We start from the raw sequence: 20361 nt of genomic DNA on the forward strand, positions 1-20361 counted from the left end.
TACCATTCACAAAAAAAAACATCATAAAAGTCAATAAATAAGATATTATTATGCACTAATATCTTCAGCTACACCAACAAATAGAAACCAGACATTTCTATGTTCCAGATACTCTGACACGTACTTAGTAGATCGCAACAAACTATCACACATATCAATGTCCTTGAGTCGTGTTACCAAAACAAGTACACACAATACAATTAAAAAAAAGGTTGAGTATAGATATAATAATTATTACATATACTTTTAGTTCAGATCATGATTTAAATAGATAAAAGTCAACAAGCGTAATTTGGTTCGTGAGCCAGTTTTTAAATAATAGTGAAAAAACACGTTATGAACGCAAAAGTTCCGCGAGAAAAAATAACCCTAACACGAAATTAAAATAATTGTAAAGTAATTCATCATTTTAAGCAAAGGTCGGGCGGCAAACTTTGGGTATTATTCATATCTTTGGAGTTAACGCAAACAAATCTGCTCCTGGAGTTTTCTCATTTTCCTACTCTTTGATATCGCAACACTCAAAATAATCAACAATTTAAAGTAAACGCGCCTTCGAGATCGCTGCTAACTCATTTTGATAGGCGAAAATAAATTTTATGAGTAACAAGACACTCGACATTTTTGCCTCTCAGAATTTTAACTACTAATTGATTTAAGGGCCACAAAGTTTCTATCTGGAAGTAGTTATCTATTAACTTAGATTTACGGTACCTAATTAATTAAATACACTTCCAATCCAAGTTAACGTAAAAAAGTAACAATGAGTAGAGAAATAAAGAAAAATATTTTTTTATTTGTGTTGAAAATAATACTTAGATAGATTCTTAAACATACATACCCAGTCACAGCAGTTGTGTTACCACATCGCAGTGTACCTAGTAATGATTTAAGATAGGTTTGACCTAGATTTAAGACAGGTGTAGGCGTGTAGGTAACACAATGTTTTCTGAATTGTTTACCTTTAGTCTTGTAATAGAAAAGTCTAATGACACTTCTTTACAAGTTGGAACTAAGTGTGATGAACATAATGAGAAGGCAACTAAGAGACCTTTATTCCGAAATGATTCATTACAGCATTTACAGCCTTTGGAATTGACTCATCAGCGCTATTAGACATCACGAACTTTATTACTGTTATTGCGGACTCAATAAAGGAGTGAAACAAAACTCCGCCGGATTGCTGGCCTTAACCTGGCGACTGACTTGTGCTTGACCATCATTTAAAAACACAAGTCAAGTATTTAAATAACAAGAAATCTAGAATCACTACATGTATAATTCAATTACGAGCAGTACTCTACATAATATTATGGGCGCCACAAGGTCTAGGCACGAGTAGGTTCAGTTGTCTATTAATAACTTAATGCGTATTACGCTATAGCAATCAACATAGTGCCACGTAGGCATTCCATTCGACTGACTGGTTTTGCGAATCTCTTAGTGGTTCTATGAGAGTACAATGCTCACCGGTCGCCCCTTTAACTAAAAATAGAGCACGTTTGATCCACAGTGTGTTATTGCCGCGTTTATCTGTACCGGCGTAACGTAATGTCTCCAAACATTGATTACAAGCCAATGCTCAAGTCAGTCTCCGTCTTTACTTAATTCCCTTTTTATTCCGCGTTACTATAAACGTCTGTTCTGGAGTCGAAAGAAGCCCAATAAAGGTTTATCGCTCAAATTAGGGCGTGCCGTCACGGGCCGAAGTTGGTCTATATCAATAACAGTTGGGCTTTAGTGTTGAGCGGTGTATTGTATACGCTTTATGGGCAGAGTTCAGGAAGAAGGGCGGTGAGTGCATTTGATGCCATTTCTGGTAGGTTATTGATGCTAATTAAAAGTTTTTGAGATATAAAAACGAGGAATGCGAACGCCTGAAGTACGAAGTAAAATAGAACAAGGAGTTCAATAACACACTTTTTTCATTAGGACTCTACCTAGAGCAAAAAATGAAGCAGCTGAAGAATGTCTCGATAATTATTAGGTTTAACTAAAAATGTTAGGTTTTTTTTTTTTTTTATGTGATAGGAGGCAAACGAGCAGACGGATCACCTGTTAGGTTTTTTTCTTCGGAATGATTTAGCTGATAGCTGTGAGCGGCTTTTTCAGCTTCATCGGACAATAAAAATGTTAGTTATCAGCTTATCAAAGTACGAATTAGTTTTTACTACGAGTAGTAGGTAGTTACTCGTAGTTACCTACTGCAAATAATCTCACCACTAAACGGTCATCGTAAACTAGGTTTATATGCGGCTTTCAGTTTCAATTACGGACAGCTGGTGTTATTTTTAGAAAACATCTAATTACACTGGCTGTTCACCCAAACAACAGAACACCGTCCAAATTACCTATTCCGCGTTCAGAGCGCCATCTGTCGCCGCGACATTACCTGCCTCTTCGGGGTTTAATGTCAACAAGTGCACGGTAACCCCAGTGACACAATAATATAATTTCACGTCCTTCCCTTCAAGCTTCCCTATGACATAGCTCGTTTCGGGAGATAGGTACGCGCTCCATGGATGACATTGTGAGGGTGAGACCATGGCTGACTATGGAATGAAGTAACGTAGCTGATGATGGGTAGATACTCGTACCTAAGTACTTAGATACATAAAATTAATGTAAAAATATTTAATATCCAATACTATATATGTATTCAATAATGCGTTAGACTGCAATAATGATATGGCATTAATAACAAATAACAAACTTACAATTAATCGGATTATCGTGGCTAGCTTTCCGCCCGCGGCTTCGCCCGCGTGGAATTTTGTCTATCACAGAAAAACTCTATCGCATGCGTCCCTGTTTCAAAAACCGGGATAAAAACTATTCTATATCTTTTCCCGGGACTCAAACTACTTATATCTCTATGCCAAATTTCATTATAATCGGTTCAGTGGTTTAGGCGTGAAAAGCAAGACAGACAGACAGAGTTAGGTACTTTCGCATTTATAATATTAGTATAGAAGTATAGATAGTAGGTATAGATTATATAAAATATAATTTAATGATGTTTATGCAATGTAATTTTAGATAAGTTATCGTACTCCTATAATGTCATGTATGACTAGGTTGTTTGCCCATTAATTATCAACTATGTAATTATTGTAATTATCCTTATTACGACGGCTTGATGTCTCTTGATGTAGACATGTTTTACGAATGGTGACTAATAAGATAAATTTTATGTAAGTATTATCTTAAAGGATGACGAAAATTGTAACAGGTCAAACTCCAAAAAGATGAAGAAACTTAGGTAGGTACAGCGTCATTGGTTCCGGTTCTCTTAATGCATTCGCTAAGTTAATTGGCATACCTAAATTTTGTTTTTATCGCTTCATATATCAATTAATTAAGTACACAAAGACGTTCGTATATAAAAGTCACCGCAACATTTCTGGAATTATGTAATTAAAACAGGAAAAACACTTAAATCTGAGATTATTTACAATTTTATAATTAATTTTTAATGTATTCTAAAGGATGATGGGCACAAATGTATGGAAAGTGGTACCCGCTCCAATAGCCATAACCAATATATATTTTAAAAGGCCTTTAGATATAGGAAAATGTCTGCTATGGGGCCAGTTCTAATTCACGTTTTGAAAGCAGTAATTCGACTAAGTATTATAATGAAAGTATAACACAATCATCCATGTATACGAATATGTATTATGACTACAATCTATTAATATAACTAAAAGAAGCATTGAAAAGGAAAGGATTATACCTACGATGAACTACCCAAGCTATTAGCCCTTTATTCGCTTTCATCATCATCATCATGATCATTTTAGCCATAGGACGTCCAGTTGAATATAGGCCTCCCCCAATGATTTCCACAATGGCCGGTTGGTGGCGGCCTGCATCCAGCGCCTTCCCGCTAACTTTATGAGGTCGTCGGTCCATCTTGTGGGTGGACTTATTGGGTCTTGTGGGTTTATTCGCTTTAGCAACCCATAATAAAACCCTTAAGAAGTACCTAATAAAACTTTAACCCCTTTATTAATAAAAGTTACACACTAGTTGAATTCTGGCTTAAATTGTCATTTGGTATGGAAATGTCATTTTAATCCAAGGTTCTTCCTAGGTGTAACTTTTTATTAATAAGGGGGTAACTTCTTTATAAAAATATTTATTACACAATTATCCCCATCAATAATTATAGAGTTAAGGAAGGATGCTGGAGCAGTAAACCCTTCCTGCCTCGCATAACCTAAGTACCATACGATGGACACGTATGATACTTCTTCTTCTTCTTCCTCGGTCCCTCACTGATGAGGATCGCGACCACAGATAGTATTCCTCCACAGACTGCGGTCATAAGCTGTGTGGATCACACGATGCAAACTCCCGCCCACCGTCTTCCTCACCGCGTCCGACCATCTCGTCGGTGCCCTGCCCCGAGCGCGTCCCCCTTCATACTGTATGATACTTAGGTTACACAAAAAGTATCTTTATCTTCGAACGCAACCAGATCTGAGGCTGGTAGCCATAGTAAATGTTGTTCGTCTTGGTAAGACCTTTCAAATGACACTACAAACATAACTATTGGAGTCGGGTACCATTCTGCAAAAAAGTATGTATATCTTCGTACACAACCAGATCTGAGGCTGGTGGTCATAGTAAAAGTTGTTCATCTTGGTAAGACCTTTCAAACGATACTAGACACATATCTATTGGAGCCGGGTACCATTTTGCCCATTGTCCTTTGTACAATCAACTTCCACCCACCATAATTACATTCACCACAATAAATGCAATTATTGAAGACATTTGTATTTAGCAGCCACGCAATCAAATACAATCTAGTGAAACAAAGTTGCATCGTGATAGCGAGTTAAATGAAGGTTTCTCTGACAATCATACAGGGTGAAATTTAAATCGTTGATATCCTTTTAAAATAAGAATCATGATACACAGTGCATACCCCAAATATGTATAATAATACAGAATAATCCAATTAGTTAAAACGGCAATAATGAAAATCTTGTATGGCAACAAACAGCACATGAAGCATAACACTGTGGCATCTTATTTCGATGGTGATAGGTGTTGTTTTCGCCCGTATTCACAAACATTACTATGAGGTCTCACCGTGCGCGTGGACGCACAGGATGATACACGAACCAATCAAAGAGCTCTGTTTAACGCTGTGCGTTAGATTTACTACTTCACTTAAGCAAGCATCGTTTGTGAATACGGGTGTAATTCTGATGTGCAGCTGCTGTTGAATGTACAATCGTTTTAAACCGGTCGCTTGCGCTTCTCATAATATTATTATGGGGAATGTACCAACCGTGTATCATGAGTACAGTTTAATTTTAAAAGGATGTCAGTAATTTAAATTACACCCTGTATGTCTATTACAAATACAATGCTAACCTATAAAAGGCGTGGCCTTTATTTAATGTAAACTTATGATTAGTTGGTTATTTTCCGTTCTTTGAAGAGCAGGGGCAGGCCTCCGTCGATGCTTTGCACGATGCCGGACTTGGGGTAGACGCGCGGCTTGCGGACCGTCTCCGGCGCAGGCTCCACCGTGAACTTGGACAGGACTGCGGCCAGGCCAGCCAGCGACTGCATGTGCCCGAGACGCTCACCTGATGTAAACACAAACCAGTTATGCAAAGTTAAAATACTTAAGTACATACGAGTAGTATAATGTTTACAGTACAGCACCTCTGACTCTGACACGAAAAAACTCTCGTCTTCGAATTGTTTACGTATTTGACAAAATTCGATACTCAAGCCTTCGATTGAATTCGAAAATTCAACGATAACGTGACGATCTCGATTGTCGAAATTAGTTTCGTGGTACCATTTCTCATGTTAAGTCCATTTTACGTCACGATCACAGGGGCACTACTTATTTACGTTTTCATACTTTTTGATGGAAAATTATTCTAAGTCGAAAGTTTTTCGTGCTAGGGGCTACTATACTGCTTTATCAGCATGCAAAATTTGATTCGGATTCAAGTCATGGTAGGTATTTGATTAAAATCTACAACATAATAACACTCAGATTCACAAGACATGAATCAACAACTCCTACACTTCACGCTATACTTAATCAAAAATACTTCATCATTATACCTAGGAACGTATCAATGTGAGCTATCATTAGCATCACTTAAGTTTTTATTGCATAAAGTGTTTTGATTCTCAAATTGGATTTTCAAATGACAATTATTTCATTAGTATGAACATTTCTGCATCTTAATTGTTTTGCTATTCCATCTTCTCATTACTTCTAATAACTTAAAACTAACTAATTTATAAGTTACTAATTGATGAATGCTTTGTTTAATTAGAAAGATTCCAAATCGGTACCACCGCAAAATTGACATTAAATAACTTTTGTTGAATCTAGCTACTTTCAAGGAAGAGAATCTATATTACAAGTACCCATTTTATAAATGACAAGTTAAATAAAATACAATTTATCATAAGTATTGTTTACGTCTGCCTGCGCGTCGGTCTTGAGCAATCCGGAATGCTAATAGCAACAGTAGATAAGTTCTTATCGCGAGGCACCGCGAGATCAAAACACAGTTATTGTCAATTCTGTTAAAATCTTCCAGTCCATTCAAAACTACAAATTGAATTCGTATGATAGAGAAAATCCTCCAAACATCCTACTTAACAATGTTGCTTAATGCCAATTATAATTAATTTACACTATACACAATCGTTTGTTTGTGTGTACAGTGTTCTGTTAGACATAATGAGTACGGGTATAATGAATACAATAATATTTTAATAGATTATATTATTATTATCGGTATCAAGAATTATTATTTTTAAGTTGTTTATCAGAATTTTATTTAGAGTGATGAATGATGATGGTATAACGTAATAGTATAAATTGAAAGTCACCTATTTTCAGACATTGAAACCTCTATTTTAAGTTATTTTATAAAAAAAAATTATAGCGTTTTAAAACAGTAAATTATTATATTATTAATGTAAACAAACTCTCACAGATTTGCATTGAATCCACAATTTTGATAAATATTTATTGACATTGACCCTTGTTTATTAAAAGTAACTAACATTGAATGTTAGTTACTTTTAATAAATTTCAATCTGTAAGTATTGGCATCATTATTATTATGCTTAATTCACGGGTTTGTATGTTAATAAATGAATAAAATCACTCACCTATACAAGCACGGGGCCCTTCTCCGAATGGCAGATACACAAACTTCAACTTCGCAGTGTCGAATGAGTCGGGGTGGAAGCGCTCTGGCCTGAACTCCTCAGGACTGTCAAAGTACTTTGGGTCATTTTGCATGCTTTGAACTGGGATGAACACCCGCACTTTATCATCGATCGTCATCCCTAACTCAGGGATTGTGTATTTACCCACGCATTTCCTGATCAAAAATCCAAGCGAGGGGAACATCCTCATACCCTCTTTGAAAGCCCAATCCAAATAGGTCATTTCTTTGACTGCCTCGTAGCTCAGTTTATTGTCATGTTTGGCCAACACCCTGTCTATATCCTCCTGCACCTTCTTCTGCACCTCCGGGTGGTACGCCAGCTGGTGCAGCGTGAAGCTGGTCGCGGACGACGACGTCTCGAAGCCCGCGGCGAAAAACACAAACACTTGAGCAGTCATTAGAATGTCATCCATTTCTAAAGTAGCGGTTTCGGGTGTTCCGTCCGCTTTTTTTCTTTCTATCGACTCTCCAACCAAAACGCCTTTCTTTTTACATTCCAACAATAAGTCAATAAAGTCGTTTCTACCCGATGGTTGGTAATTTCTCTGCTTTAATATAACTTTAACAAGATCGGTCAGTTCACCCTCTATTCTTTGGAGTGTGTGAATACTTTTGAACAGTTGCGGGAATATATCTTTAAGCATTGCAAGTACGGCATCCTTGAAACCTATATGGAATATCTTCGCTCCGAGTTTCCTGAAGGCGGAGTCGTCCTCGTTGAGCGAGTCGGCCTCGAGGCCGAAGCCGCAGGCGCCGATGAAGTCGGTGGTGTAGCGCGCCATGAGGTCGCGCGCGTCGAGCGTGCGGCCGGCGGCGGCGGCGGCCAGCGCGCGCGCCTGCAGGCTCTCGGCGCGCTCCACGATGAGCGGGAACATGGCGCGCAGCTTGCCGCTCGTGAACGCCGGCGTCATGCGCTGCCGCAGCAGGCGCCACGTGTCGCCGTCCGCGAAGAACAGGTTGCGCAGCATCGGCTCGATCTCGTGCCCTTTCTGTTGATTTAAGCCCCGAGGGTAGAACATATTGAAATCTGTGGTCAAAATCCTCTTAATGATCTCCGGGTCCTTCACTACCAAACATGGATCCGTGGATCTGAAAAGCCCGACCGCTTTCTCCTCGGGATACTTCCAATAAGCTTCAACTATTGATTCTGAAACGCTTTGCTGCTGCAAATAGTTTTTGGCGTTGGTGCCGAAGAATAATATGGGTTTGTCATGTTTGATTCCTCTTTCCTTCCAGTAGTTGAAGTTTCTAACGTTGTAAAGGTACAGCGCAATGAGCGCGATGACCGCGAGCGCGACGACGATCATGTCGAGTGCGGAGCGCGCGGCGTGCGGGATGCGACTGGTCGCGCGGGCCGCGAGCGCAATTATAGCAACTACTGGTTAGTGCGGGAGTGAACTGCACCAAGGATTTTGGCACAATGCGTAGATTACTTGCCTGTCTGCTGTAGATGTCTGTAATGGACTTGGAACCATTTGCCTTATAAATAAACCAGATAAGGTTTGCTTGGCAGTGATAAGGAATAGATATGTTAGTTACCTATCTAGTGCTAAAAAGTGTTTATCATCTTTCTAACTTACAACAACCATTGTCCAATATCCAGTCTTTTTACCTTTTTCGTAGTTACTAATAGTTATTTTCATGAACTTGGCGTTGACGATAGTTTGTAAATATTACTTAATTGATATTAATTTGCCTCTAAACATTTGAATGTGCAAATGAATTGTTTGTTTGCAAAGAATTGTCACTATTTAGAACGTCGTTGTGTGTTTTGCTTTTGCCCGTCTATCATTGTTTGTCATAGTTTGGTTTTGGTAATGGACCGAAATTATCAGGAATAGAATTGGTTAAAATGGCATAATGTCAACAAATCATTTAGATTTGCTGCCGGTTGATTTGTTGTGGAATAACAAAAACAAACAAGTGCTTGCCAAAGTACTTTTTTATTGCCTACTTACTTTGGCTAAACCAAACCAAATTAAGTAGGTGCAGATTATTTTATTGTTTACTTTATTTCTTTAGCTTTTTCTTTAACTTTTACGGAATACTGCATTTCTGGATCCTACTTATCTGGATTGCCGTGTGAACGAGGCCCAACTATGTATTCACGAATTTAAATAGCACACTACCATTTCGAATATTCAACATTATTCGCACATTATAAATAACGTCGCTAGTTTGATTATTATCCAAAACACCTGCATTCTTTAGCGAAGACGAGGATCTCGTTAGCAGGAGCTCTAAAACAACACGGGTGCCTCCTGAGCTCTCTATTACAGTAATTACGGACGAGGACCAGACGGCCGTCCGCGCCAGACCACAGAATAAGTAATAGTACAGGTACAGAAGGATTACTCCGCAAGACGATTTAAATAAATGCGAGTCTTGCTACGACGCGATACAGTGGAATTCAGCTCGCACAGCACTACGTACCTACAATTTCATTCACCTACAAGTTTTGTCTCTTTCTATCGCGTGCCTCTGAACTCTTCTTACGCTGTTAGGGTTGCTGTCTAGTAGTGTCTAGTAAAAAAATAATTAATCTACTTATTTGTTATGAGGTACGTATGTAGGTAAGTACGCATTCATTATGGAAAACCTTGGGAGAGGCCTTTGCCCAGCAGTGGACGTCATTTATTTTGGCTGAAACGAACGAACGCATTCTGAGCAGTAGTCATGGTAGGTTAGGTTCCTATACTATCCTAAGAATTATTGATTACCTACATGGTCAACATACCTTTCAGCATCTTTGGGAAGCGAAAAAAAAGATAAATCCGGTAGATTTCTTTTCGAATTTAAACACCCGAACGCCGCACAATAATATTTCTTTCTCTTTATGTCCATTTTTAAATAATACTTCGATCATAGAATTAGTTACTACAACGCACGCCAGCGTCCTGACGGGCGCGCGCGTGACACTCGACTGATATAATACCCGCCGGCGGGGCGCTTCGCTGTAGGTAATTATCGGATGTACCGCGCGGAGTGAGCCAGGCCTGGCCAGACTCCGGACAAACAGACCAGGACTAGTGATGCACTTTTGTCGATTATTTCACGATATTTGGAGGAAAGAGAAAATGTTCTACCATTTATCTCTTTACAGCCTCTGATAGACTATATTATGACTAGCTTTCCGCCCGCGGCTTTGCCCGCGTGGAATTTTGTCTGTCACAGAAAAACTTTATCGCGCGCGTCCCTGTTTCAAAAACCGGGATAAAAACTATCCTATGTTCTTTCCCGGGACTCAAACTATCTCTATGCCAAATTTCATCAAAATCGGTTGCGAGGTTTAAGCGGGAAAGCGTAACAGACAGACAGACAGACAGAGTTACTTTCGCATTTATAATATTAAGTTGGGATGTGTACAATGTAGGCATTCGACTGTATAGTCAGTTGACCACTTTGGATGCAATTTTACGTAGCATGAATTTAATTTGGGACATTTTTTTAAATAATTGTGTTTTAGTGTTAAAATTGAATGAAATTCAAATGCTTTTCATTTGATATTTAATTAAAGTTTTTTTGCTGAAATTTTGCCGCTGATCTTTTGATTGAAAAATAAAAAAAAATTTTCGATTTTTAATGTGTCTATAGATTTCACTGTGTAGTATATTATAGTACAGAATAATCGTATTTATACTACCTACTAATTATAGATTTTAATCACATATCATATTAAATTATTTTCAAGCAATGTTTCGTAGTAGATGTAGACACCTGCCAGAGATCCTATCTATATTCGCGTTAAAACACTTATCTAAAACAAACGTGGAATATTTTTATACCAATTTTGTGGTAGAGATAACTGACGTGAATAAACAATTATTTATTAATTAATATTAGTCCAGTCAATAAAGCATTATAGATGGAAAACTGTAGAACACAAATTCTGACTTCAGGACTTTATTTACCTGACCTTATTTACATTTACATACCTGACTTTATTTACAGGTCTCACCTGTAGCAAATTGAATAAGCTTTTTTTGGTTCATAGTAGTCATGTCACTAGACGCATAGTTTCCGGATTAAGCGAAAAACCGAAAAGTGGTACCTTTAAACCCCCCTCTCCCCGCCGGCTCAAGGGCTAAGGGCGGGGACTTTTGCTATGTTCACCACCTAACTAGGCTAAATAAAGTCCCGATGTCAGAAATTGTGTTCCACGGATTTCTCTCTACACCGTCGTTAAGGCATTCATTGACTGGACTATAATTATTTCGTTCGTTCGTTCGTTTCAGCCAAATGACGTCCACTGCTGGACAAAGGCCTCCTCCAAGGTTTTCCACAAGGCACGGTCCTGCGCTGCCCGCATCCAGGCTCTTCCCGCGACCTTTACTAGATCGTCGGTCCACCTAGTAGGAGGCCTGCCCACGCTACGTCTAATTATTATTTATCATTTATTAATTAATATAATTATGTATATGTTACGGTCAAAGTGAAAGTATACATTTATTAATAAATAATGATTATTATTTATCACTATCTCAAACACAATATTGATGTAAAATATTCCACGGTTGTTTCACTTGTTAATAAGCCTTGTTAAGGGATTAGTGACTCAATTGTATGTAATGCTGTCCCAAATTGACTATTTTATCGTTGTTATCAACTAGACAGCACTATCTGGCGCAATCAATTAATTGCTACTTTGGATAGAACCTGTTTTCGATACGGACATTCGTGTTTGCTCTGTGCCCGAATCGTTCGGGGTCTATGGGGAAATCGCACGGCTCCCCGTCATACTCGTTCACGGGGAAATGTGCCGCGCAAATATAAATAGGAAATACACGTGCGGAAATAATTAAAACATTGCTCCGATCTGGCTGGTAACGGAACCTTTTTTGGTGGGGTCAACATAATTAAACTAATACGTACAAAATCAAATTAAAATTCAGTAACTCAATAATAATTATTATTATTACACTTCATTTTATTTAACCATTTATTTGTTGAAAAACATAATATCCTCGCTAATCCTCTATCCTTAATTTTTAATGGAAAGAACAATGATTTATTTTCAATGCAAACGCATTGGTCATTGTCAGCTTCAGCTTTTACTAAGGTACTTGATACAAATAAGGCCTACCTAACTTTAAATGCTTATATTTCAATAAATATTAACGCCAGTCAACAAAAACAAGGTTAATTAACTTCTTCCATCCTTTAATTTTAGCAATATTACGAAAAATAACACAATTTTTAGCTAAATCTATTCAAAATAAGCAAATTACGAAACCACTGATTTTGGCTTTAATAAATCACCTACACGAAATAAGGCCTATATGATTCAAATGCCTGTAGACCCTAAAATTGAGTTTGTATTAAACAAAATGCGGTCTTAAAACGTTTAACACGTCGATTTGTTTGCGTTATCAAAATTTTACATACCAAGTAAACAGAAATATACTGTATATCTCTAGATAAACTTAAATTCCACTTATTAAGAATAATACATAAATTATAGATAAAATTAAATATTCATGGTAACAAAGTAATGATTCCTTACTTAAATTATCAAAAAAAATATCAAAAACAAACAATATTATTTTTTTGTATAGGGCTTATTAAAACACCGTGTTCGAATAAGGCCTACACATAAAACCTTTTAAATAAATCAGTTTAGGAACATCATTTAGTCTTGAATTTTTATAAACAAAATGAGATCTCAATTTTTGTTAGAACCAGGGCATAAAAAGGCTTCTGTCTGAATCATCTTTACGAACTCCTACACACCACCTAAAACAGTCCTTTATGGTCGCATATCTGCTACATTTTCTTCGAGACAGGCATGATAATACCAGCTTTTATTCTCCTTTCCTTTAGAATTATACATACGGCTGTTTTTTTGATTTTTTATTGGTTTTGTATTTTGTTACTCTTTGACTCATTTAGTTTAACGAATTTGTCCGTAATCAGGTGTTGACATAAGTATCTAATATGGCCTACCAAGCTGAAATAAGGCCTAGGCCTTATTGGATATCTTGCTCTTGTTGTCTTTAAAAATTTACAAATAATGCATCTATAGCCAGCAGTACAATTTAAGGTAATTATTAGCTGGTAAGAAATATTTAGAAACGATTACTAAGAAAAGCTTAATCTAAAACAGCGTCATTTTACCGAAAATTTAAGATGAAATCGCCAGATTTTTATAAGAGAGCACGAAATCACCCACCACCTTAGAAGAACGCGTGCCAATTGGTGCTGGGATCGTGGATAGGGACGCTCTTGCACTCTACCGGGTTGTAGGGCATAATGAGTACGTGTCCTTGAAGTATTATCCCGGTTGGATTTATTTATCTGTGTTTTCTGATGTATAGGCCTTATTAGAACGTAGGCCTTATTTGTATCAAGTACCTTACTTTAAAAAGTGTGACTATGGATGTTTTTACAGTCGATAGGAAAGAACATAGAACACACAAAATTGGTATGGTAGGGCAAGCTATTATTTGGGATGAGTATAACCGCCCTGGGCCTATGGACTGAATATATTATTGAACAATATGATCACTGCTTATTTTTGTGCAAACAAAAGTAAGTTAAGGAAAAGTTATTCCTAACTAGGCATCTTACGAGTAAAATATTGTACGTAGATAATTATTATTACAATATGTATCGTTATCTAAAAATCAGAGTGTTTTGCAAGTTCAATATCTACTTTATCGTCTAATAGCTCGTGGATTCGTCATCGCGGATATTGATTGCTAATTAATAACAGCTGTTAATAATCTTTGATTATCAACCAAGCAATTGAACATAGACGAAGAAAATAAATTATATATCTATAATTAATCTTAAGAACTCGATTCACAATCTATTTTTAAAACAGGGTCATGGCGTGATAATCAATCTTCATTATTGTACAACTTCAATTGTAAACATACATAGGTACCTACATACTTGAGTCCCTCCATTAGTAACACCTACAATTTATAAAGTTATAAATAGAAATTAGTAATGATGTGATATTTAGGAATCATGTAACTAAAAAATAAACATGATTTTAAATAACATTCAACGATTAAAAGCAGAAGGTCGACTGAGTATAATGATGAGTTGTATTTTGACTGCTATCAACTGCGCAGTAGCAGGTCTACAACAATGCGCTAGTGATCACACACAGATAATAAAATTAATAAATTATGTAATGTTATGTATTGATGTTACTTATATTTTATTTGTCGAACCAAAGTGTGCAGTTTGAAGGGGGAATGACTTGACAAAAATATCAGAGTAATTAAACTACAATAAACAATGAGTACCACTATGCTCGTAGTTCATCAAAGAAAACCCTGAAATAAAATGAAAATAGTTAGGTTTTAGAAAAAAAAGCAAATCAGCTGATTAATAAAAATATCTTGCAATTGATCCTACCATACAAAATGAGAAAACATAAGTAATACATAGTTTTAAAATAGGATACTGAAACATAACGAAAATAATAAAGTTTTATCGAAATAAATAAAAATCACGAGAACAATGTAAAATAATATTCGACGTAGTTTCAGATGATTTTGATATTACGAGTAGGTACTTTTTTTTTCCTCGCATCGCATTATTATCTTAGAATCTGAAGGTTAAAAAAAATACAACAGAAACAGGATGTAGAGCCAAGTCTTTCTGTGCATGTATTTAGTTTAATAAACAACTTACGAGTACAATAATAGTTTTTGTACAAAAACTGGAAAACCTTCACTCAAAGCCATGAGGACAAAGGCAAAAATTTACGCAGTTTTTTCATGGAAAAATACTAAAACGGTTTAGGTTACAAGTTATACCTCCTATGTAACATTGACATAGGCTACACTACTGGGTTGATAAGATGATACTCGTTGCGGTTGAAATAAATAGGAAGGCACAAATGGATAGCACGTGTAATATTAATTTGTTTGCAATGTGTTAACAAATAACACAAAGTAAAATCAGTTGTTTTCGAACCGAGTGGATAATTAAAGAATAAAATAATATTTTATGTGTTTAAATATTTGTAAAAGCGTCAAGCATAGCAGTATTTGAATGAAAAAAATAAAATACCTAAGTATAATAATATTTTAATCGCCTTGTTATTTTACTTAAAAAATATTTCGTGATTGTAAGATAAAGATAATATAAGACAAGTATTATCACTGAATTACTGTAACGTATCAGATGACTAAGAAAATTAATTAATCTACAGGTAAAATCAACATGATCTACCGATTATAACATTGATTGAAATTCATAATAGAAGACCTGTCCGAGGTACTGTTTTTATGATGAACCAGACTAATGCCATGAGTACATAACATAATATACCAACAACTTAACACATAATAACATACTTATGTAATTTAATAAGTCTAAACAACATAGCCTGCTTGATCATCTGTTGAGCTATTAAGCCGCAATCATATTACTATCTGTGGCAAGAGGATTATTTTCTAGATTGTTATCAGTTAAGTACACGTTGTTCCATTGTTTAGAACAGAGAGGTAACTACGCTTCTATTAATTTATAATGTACTCGCTTTCCGGCCGCGGCTTCGCCCGCGCGGAATTTTGTCTGTCACAGAAACACTTTATCGCGGCGCCCCTGTTTTAAAAACCGAGACAAAAACTATCCTATGTCCTTTCCCGGGACTCCAACTATATCTATGCCAAATTTAATCAAAATCGGTTCAGTGGTTTAGGCGTGAAAGCGAGACAGACAGACAGAGTTACTTTCGCATTTATAATATTAGGTAGTATAGATGAGGAAACAAGACAATGTTGTAAATGGAAACAAAAACGACTAAATGACAGTTGTCATAGTAGTTAATAGCTACATCCTTATTATGGTATGACAGGCATATCTGTTACCAGGGCTGGCTTTGATGCCCTAATACTAACCAATAACATGTCTAAATACATCCATTATGAATGATACAATCAATATTTATGACTATGACTATTATGTTCCTAAAAACGCCGAGTTTCCTGAAATATATTTGCCTTTTTCTTGGGTTAATGAAAAGTACCTGAAGTAAATAGGTACTTTCCAATCAACCAACACCTCTCATTCTTATGGAACATCGTCTAGTGTAGGTATATTCGTATGTAGAGACAAGCAAGATCTCAATTTCAACTTTATGTTTGAAATCACTAGTAATTTTCGCCTATTAAAATTAGAAAGATAGGATTTTCTGAATAGACATTGCACATTATAAATTTTTATTTAACATAAACATTTCTTAATGTAATTATAAAAGTAACTATTGGTTCAGTCGTTATCCATTACATTAGATAAAGGCAAAAGATATAATAATCCGTGGCAATAGACTTTTACAATCTTGCAAACAAATGATTGCGAAACAAAGACTCAACTGTCTCAGGGTGAGTTGCACCATCTTATTTTAACTTTGACAAACGTCAAAAATCTGTCAAACTCCATAGAAAAAGCACCGGTTATCGTCATAGTTACCGTTAAAGTTAGGTGGTGCAACTCAGCCTCAGTGATGTCTAATCACTGTGACATTTCAGTTTCTATTTGTCTAATTTTGCTAAAGTCTATTAGCACAGAATACATAATAGTAGCAACAGAAATTGCACTCCTTTGTGTAGGATCAGATGCCGACATTTTAATGGTAATAATAATAATGCAAAATATCCAACGCACATGGTGCATTCGAAATCGCACCTTACTACTACGCTCACAAGAGCGCAATTTTTTTGTGTTCAGAATTGATCTACCTCACAGCTCAAGCGTCAGGGTTGTATAAGCAAAGTAAAATAAATAAAAACTTAATTTTAAGAAGCATTTATTGTATTTACGATTGGTAAACTTTAATCTAGTGGTGTTTGTATAATCGTACCATCTCTAAAGTACCTATTAATAAACTTCAGTGTTGCGATAATTTAAAATTGGACAAACAGTTTTAAAAGGTGTAGTGTCGGAAAATAGACACGGTGAAGTAAAGTTAATGTTTATATTAGCTAAAATATTTTTTTGCTACAGTTTTTTGGCATAAGTATTCAAAATTATTTAAAAAGTGTAGTTTTTATTAATTATTTAAATTACTACAGTTAATTATTATTCCTATTTATTACGATTTTCCATTAAAGAAGGATAACAGTGCTGTTGGAACAATAAACCTTGATTGTGATGATGATCGACCGAGCGTGTATAGGTACGCGTGTGTACACACACAGGCGCGTGGCGGCCATGACTGATTTGCAACTTGAAGTTGTCGCGCGCTGTAGGTAATTATCTCGGCCGGCATAGGCGAGTGACGGAGGCCTGCTATTAGCGTTAGTTAATAATAATATTTTGTTAACTTTGAGAGTTTCATTACAAACTAGATTTTAATAACTTGAAAAAATCGAATTGCTCAAGGTGGGAATCGAACTCACAAGTAATTCAAAATTCAGAGTAGTCTCCCGGCAAGCGATTGGTCGTAGTTCCGATTCCCATCTTACGGCATTCGATTTTTCAAGATTTTTAAAAAAGTCTATACGCTTTTGGTCTCCTGACGAATCCCAACTAATATCGTCAGTTGCAGGTTCACTTGGGGTAACTGACAAAATACAGTTTTTCAGTAGAGCCGTTTAAAGTTTTTTTTCGTCTTAAATCGGACCTAACTTTTGTCCTATTTAACCTTTTTTGGATCTGTTTTTACAGAAATGCTTAGAATTCTACGCGGTTTTCGATTAAATAAAAAGAATTATTTAATATGTCTTAGTTAAGGAAATCAATTGCAGTTACACCAATGTATTTTTGTACTTTTGACAGTTACACTAATTTTACACCATACTTTTGGAAAAAACATAGGTCAAATTGATGTAAGTACTGCCCAAATTAAAATAATTTGATACATTTGCTGGGTTTTGTTTACTTAGTTGCTGTATAATTTATGTAAAAGTATTAAAAAATAAGAGAATTCATGAAAAAAATAACATTTTGCAACATAAAAAAGCCACGAAAATCAAGAAAATATGTGTATTTAATTTTTTTAAGACAGAAATATTGAAATAACTAAAGTATTACTGTGAAACTAAGTAATTTCAATATTTTTTTAAGCTTTGACTTACCAATACCGTATTTAGCTCTACGGGGCAACTTAAACTGAAAACAAAATGGATTTAATTTCCCACCTCTTTATAGCAATGTTGAATTAAGGTCATGAGTACTACAACAGTAAAAGTAACAGAGTAACAACAGGTTAATGTTAGCAACGCGCAGTGACGCCTAGTTGGCTGGATAGTTTGCTCAATTTCAATATTTTTTTTTTGTTGAGCTAACTTTAACTTCTTTAACTGATACTGCTGGTATAATAATAATGTAATATGCCTTAAAACTTGCTAAATTCCTATTTTATTTAATATTATAAACCTTAGCAAATCAGTGTAATTGCAAAGTTTTGTAGCAAAATTTTTACATTATTACAGACTAGCGGCCGCCCGCGACTTCGTACGCGTGGATCCCGTTTTACCCCCTTCGTCTATCTTACGCGGTTTAGATTTTTTCATACAAATGTTTTTTTCCGCTAACTCCCGTTCCCGTGGGAATTTTGCAATATCCTGTTGTAACTAAGCTTCAAGTTTACTAAGGTACTTGCATGCCAAATTTCAAGCGTCTAACGTAAGCGGTTTAGATTTTTCATACAAATGTTTTTTCCCGCTAACTCCCGTTCCCGTGGGAATTTTGCAATATTCTGTTGTAACTAAGCTTTAAGTTTACTAAGGTACCTGCATGCCGAATTTCAAGCGTCTAACTTAAGCGGTTCAGATTTTTCATACAAAACGATTTTCCCGCTAATTCCCATTCCCGTGGGAATTCCTAAGTATCCTATAACCTGCCCAGGAGTATGAAGAATAATTGTACCAAGTTTCGTTAAAATCCGTCGAGTAGTTTTTGTTTCTATAAGGAACATACAGACAGACAGACAGACAGACAGACAGACAAAAATTTTACTGATTGCATTTTTGGCATCAGTATCGACCACTAATCACCCCCTGATAGTTATTTTGAAAATATATTTAATGTACAGAATTGACCTCTCTACAGATTTATTATAAGTATATATAGATACACCAATTCAACCTGGTAAAATTATTACAATGTAAGTTACACCAAAATTGTGAAGGAAATCTGAAAAGTTTACACCTGAAAATGTCCGTGTAATTGTATTTTTTTAAAGCTAGAATTTTTTTACGTATACCATTCGAAATAGCAGAAAAAACTAAGAAAAACTGTATATTTAACTCAAAAACCGTATTTTGTCAGTTACCCCAAGTGAACCTGCAACTGACGATATTATAAATGCGAAAGTAACTCTGTCTGTCTGTCTGTCTGTTACGCTTTCCCGCTTAAACCTCGCAACCGATTTCGATGAAAAGACAATGCCGGAAATTGGCGTCTTTTTTTTTTCGCGCGGCCATCGACCAAACTTTGTTTTTTGATTACAAAATAGTGTAATAAACCAAACTTACTACGACATGTATACCTCTAAACCCAGTCTGAACTGAGTTACGAGCATTATAAGTTTGATGATTTTCATACTAGATTTGCTTTTTGCGCGCAAAGTTTTCTAACAAATTGCAACAAAATAGTGAGATTGTATGTGTAAACAAACAATACCATTCATTAAAGGCTCCAGACATCAGTATGGAGCAGAATCAGCGCAATAAAAAAATAGCGCAATATTTTGTTGCAATTTCTTACAAAACTTGCGCACAAAAAGCAAATCTAGTATGAAAATCATCAAACTTCTAATGCTCGTAACTCAGTTCAGACTGAGTTTAGAGGTATACATGCCATAGTAAGTTTGGTTTATTACACTATTTTGCAATCAAAAAACAAAGTTTGGTCGATGGCCGCGCGAAAAAAAAAAGACGCCACTTTCCATACAAAATCTGGCATTGCCATTTGGCAGGGACATAGTTTGAGTCCCGGGAATGGACATAGGATAGTTTTTATCCCGGTTTTTGAAACAGGGACGCACGCGATAAAGTTTTTCTGTGACAGACAAAATTCCACGCGGGCGAAGCCGCGGGCAGAAAGCTATAAATAAATAATTTTCATTTTCCTATAAATGCCGTAGGCCGCGTCTCAATTTGTGATTCAATAGAAGCATTGTGAAGCGGTCTACAGCGTTTAAAGGAGACCACAAACTTAGCTA

At 36.0% G+C, this 20361-nt stretch overlaps 1 protein-coding gene across 1 annotated transcript; it reads right to left on the bottom strand.

Annotated features, from left to right (window-relative positions):
• Nucleotides 1–4769: 4769 nt before the first annotated feature.
• LOC135079461 (cytochrome P450 6B6-like) lies at nucleotides 4770–8699 on the bottom strand. The gene is made up of 2 exons (XM_063974122.1): nucleotides 7171–8699; nucleotides 4770–5609 (listed from the first exon to the last, which is right to left on the bottom strand). Exons 1-2 carry the CDS (start codon nucleotides 8537–8539, stop codon nucleotides 5431–5433), a joined length of 1548 nt encoding a protein of 515 aa, XP_063830192.1. The 5' UTR covers nucleotides 8540–8699; the 3' UTR covers nucleotides 4770–5430.
• Between the last annotated feature and the right edge of the window lie 11662 nt (nucleotides 8700–20361).

The sequence above is a fragment of the Ostrinia nubilalis genome, chromosome 16, assembly GCF_963855985.1.
Source record: "Ostrinia nubilalis chromosome 16, ilOstNubi1.1, whole genome shotgun sequence".
In the NCBI taxonomy this organism is placed as follows: Eukaryota; Metazoa; Arthropoda; class Insecta; order Lepidoptera; family Crambidae; genus Ostrinia; species Ostrinia nubilalis.

Coding starts and splice junctions, on each gene's coding strand:
- LOC135079461 (XM_063974122.1), bottom strand. CDS start 8,539: ATGATCGTCGTCGCGCTCGCGGTCATCGCGCTCATTGCGCTGTACCTT. Junction 5,610..7,170: donor AGGGCCCCGTGCTTGTATAG/GTGAGTGATTTT, acceptor TGTTTACATCAG/GTGAGCGTCTCGGGCACATG.